The 6008-nt window shown below is 40.1% G+C and overlaps 1 protein-coding gene across 8 annotated transcripts in view; it reads right to left on the bottom strand.

The window, feature by feature from the left end:
• Positions 1 to 4327: 4327 nt before the first annotated feature.
• Positions 4328 to 6008, bottom strand: part of phactr4b (phosphatase and actin regulator 4b) — a 70703-nt gene continuing 69022 nt past the window's right edge. For all 8 annotated transcript variants that reach the window (XM_029738252.1, XM_029738253.1, XM_029738251.1 and 5 more), the window contains one exon: positions 4328 to 6003. In XM_029738252.1, the coding sequence (XP_029594112.1) occupies positions 5988 to 6003 (16 nt within the window). In that variant the 3' untranslated portion in view covers positions 4328 to 5987. The remainder of the gene's footprint in view (positions 6004 to 6008) is intronic.

The raw sequence follows: 6008 nt of genomic DNA, 5'->3' as shown, positions 1-6008 counted from the left end.
TGTAAATTTCTTTCCTTCTTAATGTGTTTGAGCCAATCAGTTGTGTTGTGATAAGGTGGGGGGTTATACAGAAGATAGCCCTATTTGGTAAAAGACCAAGTCCATATTATGGCAAGAACAGCTCAAGAAAGCAAAGAGAAACGACAGTCCATCATTACTTTAAGACATGAAGGTCAGTCAATCCGGAAAATATCAAGAACTTTGAAAGTTCCTTCAAGTGCAGTCGCAAAAACCATCAAGCGCAACGATGAAACTGGCTCTCACAAGGTCCGCCACAGGAACGGAAGACCCAGAGTTACCTCTAATTAGAGGTAGAGTTACCAGCCTCAGAAATTGCAGCCCAAATAAATGCTTCACAGAGTTGAAGTAACAGACACATCTCAACATCAACTGTTCAGAGGACTGTGTGAATCAGGCCTTCATGGTCGAATTGCTGCAAAGAAACCACTACTAAAGGACACCAATAAGAAGAAGAGACTGGCTTGGGCCAAGGAACACGAGCAATGGACATTAGACTGTTGGAAATTTGTAATTTGGTCTGAAGTCCAAATTGAAGATTTTTGGTTCCAACAGCAGTGTCTTTGTGAGACGCGGTGTGGGTGAACGGATGATCTCCGCATGTGTATTTCCCACCGTAAAGCTTGGAGGAGGTGGTGTTATGGTGTGAGGGTGCTTTGCTGGTGACACTGTGTGATTTATTTAGAATTCAAGACACACTTAACCAGAATGGCTACCACAGCATTTTGCAGCTATAAGCCATCCCATCTGGTTTGGGCTTAGTGGGACTATCATTTATTATTCAACAGGACAATGACCCAACACACCTACAGGCTGTGTAAGGGCTATTTTACCAAGAAGGAGAGTGATGGAGTGCTGCATCAGATGACCTGGCCTCCACAATCACCCAACCTCAACCAAATTGAGATGGTTTGGGATGAGTCGGACTGCATAGTGAAGGAAAATCAGCCAACAAGTGCTCATCATATGTGGGAACTCCTTCAAGACTGTTGGAAAAGCCTTCCAGGTGAAGCAGGTTGAGAGAATGCCAAGAGTATGCAAAGCTGTCAAGGCAAAAGGTGGCTATTTGAAGAATTTCAAATATAAAATATATTTTGTTTAACTCTTTTTTTTGGGTTACTACATGATTCCATATGTGTTATTTCATAGTTTTGATATAGAAAATAGTAGAAATAAAGAAAAACCCTTGAATGAGTATGTCTTCTAAAATGTTTGACTGGTACTGTATATATTTCCTGAGCTTTCTTAGTGTTTATGTCTTAGACATAAACTCAGCAAAAAAAGAAACATCCTCTCACTGTCAACTGCGTTTATTTTCAGCAAACTTAACACGTGTAAATAATTGTATGACATAACAAGTTTCAACAACTGAGACATAAACTGAACAGGTTCCGTGGACATGTAACTAACAGAAATGGAATAATGTGTCCCTGAACAAAGGGGAGGGGGGGTCAAAATCAAAAATAACAGTCAGTATCTGGTGTGGCCACCAGCTGCATTAAATACTGCAGTGGAACTCCTCCTCGTGGACTGCACCAGATTTGCCAGTTCTTGCTGTGAGATGTTACCCCACTCTTCCACCAAGGCACCTGCAAGTTCCCGGACATTTCTGGGGGCAATGGCCCTTGCCCTCACACTCCAATCCAACAGGTCCCAGACGTGCTCAATGGGATTGAGATCCGGGCTCTTCGCTGGCCATGGCAGAACACTGACATTCCTGTCTTGCAGGAAATCACGCACAGAACGAGCAGCATGGCTGGTGGCATTATCATGCTGGAGGGTCATGTCAGGACGAGCCTGCAGTAAGGGTACCACATGAGGGAGGAGGATGTCTTCCCTGTAACGCACAGTGTTGAGATTGCCTGCAATGACAACAAGCTCAGTCCGATGATGCTGTGACACACCACCCCAGACCATGACGGACCCTCCACCTCCAAATTGATCCTGCTCCAGAGTACAGGCCTCGGTGTAACGCTCATTCCTTTGACGAACTAGGAGACTCTGACATTTCTGACTTCCTAACTGGTTGTAGTTAATCACATGCCGTGTTAAAAAAAAAAAAAGTCAAAAAAAAAAAAAGATTCTGACTATCCTAGCTTGTGAACGCGGCATAAAAACCAGTCCTGAAACAAAAAGAATTTGCACGTCATCTCATAGGAAGACACAGAAGTCTTAGGGAAAATCTGAATCCAAATATATCATACTAAAACGATAACATTAATTTACATCATGGGTAAACTCTGGCCATCGTCTTTCATGTCAGAAAAGTGGATTTTTACTGGTGTGGGAGTTTAAAGGCCCAGCTAGTCAAAATTGTATCAGCTGATGCTAATCAGCAGGTTTGCAAGGCTGGGAGTTTCAGCTTTCGATGATGACATCCCCATGCAGTAAATTGGTTAATAGACCAAAAACAAACAGTTCCAAACCTCTGCCAATAACAGCTAGTTTTCAGTTTTCCCTTCCCTGCCCAGACAATAGCTAGATTTCCATTCAATTGGAGACACATTTTCATGCGAATATTCTAAAATACACAAAAACATGCACATTTTCCCAAAAGTGGTGTGTTTCCAACAAGCTGACCCGTTGCGGATATAAATCAGTGCATGATGACGTAGTGCACGCAAAACATACTTTTGCTTACGTTTTCATGTACCGAATAAAAATCTTTCCATCGCATTTCCAACTCTGATAGTTTTGTCACAAAAACTGTTGCGTTAAATAGCAAATGTGCCTACTCTGGTCTTCAAATCAAATGTATTTGTCACATACACATGGTTAGCAGGTGTTAATGCAAGTGTAGCGAAATGCTTGTGCTTCTAGTTCTGACCATGCAGTAATATCTAACAAGTAATCTACCAATTCCACAACAACTACCTTGTACACACAAGTGTAAAGGAATGAATATGAATATGTACATAAAAATATATAAATGAGTGATGGCCGAACGGCATAGGCAAGATGTAATAGATGGTATGGAGTACAGTATATACATATGAGATGAGTATTGTAGGGTATGAAAACATATAAAGCAGCATTGTGTAAGGTGGCTAGTGATACATTACATCAGGATGGCAAGATGCAGTAGATGGTATAGAGTACAGTATATACATATGAGTTGAGTAATGTAGGTTATGAAAACATATAAAGTGGCTAGTGACACATCTAATTACATCAAGATGGCAAGATGCAGTAGATGGTATGGCGTACAGTATATACATATGAGATTAATAATGTAGGTTATGTAAACATGATCTAATATAAATAATATAAAGTGGCAAGTGATAAATTGATGACATCAATTTTCCCATTATTAAAGTGGCTTGAGTTGAGGCAGTATGTTGGCAGCAGCCACTCAATGTTAGTGATAGCTGTTTAACAGTCTGATGGTCTTGAGATAGAAGCTGTTTTTCAGTCTCTCGGTTCCAGCTTTGATGCACCTGTACTGCCCTCGCCTTCTGGATGTTAGCGGGGTGAACAGGCAGTGGCTCGGGTGGTTGCTGTCCTTGATCTTTTTGGCCTTCCTGTGGTCTTGGCACATGAGCACGGTTTTCAGATGGAGTGTGGGTAGGCTGTGCAGGTAGGCTAGTCTACATGATGAGATTATTATGGATAAGAGCGAGAATATTTTAATTTGTCAAACAGCAGTCAAGCATCATGCCACAAGAATAAGACCCGCAATATTTACGAACAAATGGCAGCATTTATAAAATTTTGCCGAAACTTCCTGTTTCGATCACAGCTGTCGTAAAAAACATTTATACGGTATGACTTACTCGCATAAAAACTGGATGGAAACGTGATTAGTCCTAGCAAAAATTTTGCTTGAGAAATATTGTTTTTTGAAAAAGCATTTAAAAAAAAACACTTTTCATGGAAATCTATTACAGTAAGGTACTTGTTACCCAGAAATTATTTGATCTTTTTTCATATTAACTTCAGCTATATGCCTGAATCCCAGATGAATGAGAAATGCACCATCTTGAATGATGAAGTCCCATCTTTCCCATTCATTTGGAATTACAGGACTTAGCTGGATCTTCACAATTGAAGACGGGAGGTGGACTCTATCTAAATTAGGCAATTCATTCTGGAGTGAACCATCACTTTACAGTACAGCACGCACATATTTATTGACAAGTGAGCTATTAATGCCGCATTGAAGTGCTAGTCGGAAGTAGGAAACTCGAAGATGTTAGACTTGCTAATTGTTTGAATGCGGCACGTGTAACTGCAAACAGTTAGCAAGTCTTACTTCCTAGTTCTGACTAGCACGTGAACGCGGCATAAGTCCAACAACAAGACACAAAGAGTGATTAAGATTTTTAATTATAGGTGACTATTTATAGTCAGTTACTAAAATTCTACACTTCATAAAAAAAAGTAAAACTGAACAGGTACACTTAAAGATTCCCATTGTTGTAGTGTTTAATCATATAGTAATATTTTGTGCTTAGAAAAATAGCAACATTTAATACTTTATTATATTTAACATTTATTTTCAAATAATAAGGAAGAAAAAGATACACAACAGTAACCTAAATGCATCTGTACAGCAAAGGACCCTGTAATCTACTGACTAGAAGACAATGCATGATACTTTTCTCCAGAAAAAAGTATTTTCCTGCCGAAATGATTCCCTGTCAACTGTAAAATGCACTAAATTGTTTTTTCATGTTTGATTAATCAAATCCTGATCTACACTAACTGCACTTTGATACATTCTCTAAAGATTTGCAACATTTTAACTTTTGTTTTAATTAAGATGCCATCATGATCTTAGCATTTTAAAACAGCTATTATTTGCAGCATTGCATGGTTTGACTTATGTAGAGAAGTACAAAAAATTCAAATAAAAAAAGCGTAAATAAAAAAAGAATTATGTATTGATTCAATAATTGTACATGTTGGCTCATGCAGCGAATTGAAGAAATCTGCGACATGAAAAACCAGCATTCTACTGTCAGCATGGGGATCAGTGTCTGGCAAAAAAAAAAATAAAAAAAAAATAAACAGCACACCAACTACCTCCTCATTGTGTTCTTTCCTATGACTAGTATAAGCTCAAATGCTCACCCCACGTTACAGCCAAATACAAATACAGGCAGGGCAGGCTAGCGGTTAAGAACGTTGGGCCAGTAACCAAAAGTTTGCTGGTTCGAATCCCCAAGCCGACTAGGCGGACAAAATCTGCCGATGTGCCCTTAAGCAAGGCACTTAACCCTAATTGCTCCTGTAAGTCGCTCTGGATAAGAGCGTCTGCTAAATGACTAAAATGTAAAAATGCACACCACAAAACAGGTTCAAATAAAAGCAGTAATTTCTGTTGTGATCAAAATATTATTCATTACAGTTGTCATTAGTATAACTCTCCAAAGTTTCAGTCTAACCAATCACAGAAATCTATACACAATTATCCCAGAGCTTTTCCAGTCTTGGGAACGGCAAACCCCACAGTCCTCTTCCTCCTCATCCTCTTTCTGCAGCTTCCTCTCTAACATGTATTATTACTGTGTTTATTATTGTAGCCGTCATTATTATGACTATTATTACTGTAACGTTATTACATTTACATCTCTGCAACATAGGTTAACTGTGCCATACAGAGTAAAAGCAGAAAAAAGGCAACATCGAAAGAGGCGGCAAAAGGTCGTTGTCAGTGGAACCAAGTCCCTGAGGGATAACACAAATCGGCAGAGTGGCTCCCAGTCAGCCCTCTCGGTCAAGCCCATCTGCCAGCTCTCCACTTTGTTGGCAGTTGGTTCCCCCTACTGTCCGGGAGAAATACTGCATCTGGTCCTCAGTCCCCGTTTTCAGTTCAGTCAATTCCAGGGCCTTCCTCGATGATCTGTACAGTACATTCAGCAACATAAAAAGGCAGTCTGTTTAGGGAGCACCAAGACCCTACGACTCCTCTCCAGAGACTCTGCCGGCCACTGGTTAAGAAAGTGCTTTCCAGTATGGGGTGGATGCTAAGGCCGGTGGAACCTAAA

Source organism: Salmo trutta, chromosome 37 (genome assembly GCF_901001165.1).
Source record: "Salmo trutta chromosome 37, fSalTru1.1, whole genome shotgun sequence".
NCBI lineage: Eukaryota > Metazoa > Chordata > Actinopteri > Salmoniformes > Salmonidae > Salmo > Salmo trutta.
The sequence above is the reverse complement of the archived record's forward strand: the minus strand, read 5'-3'. Positions and strand labels throughout refer to the sequence as shown.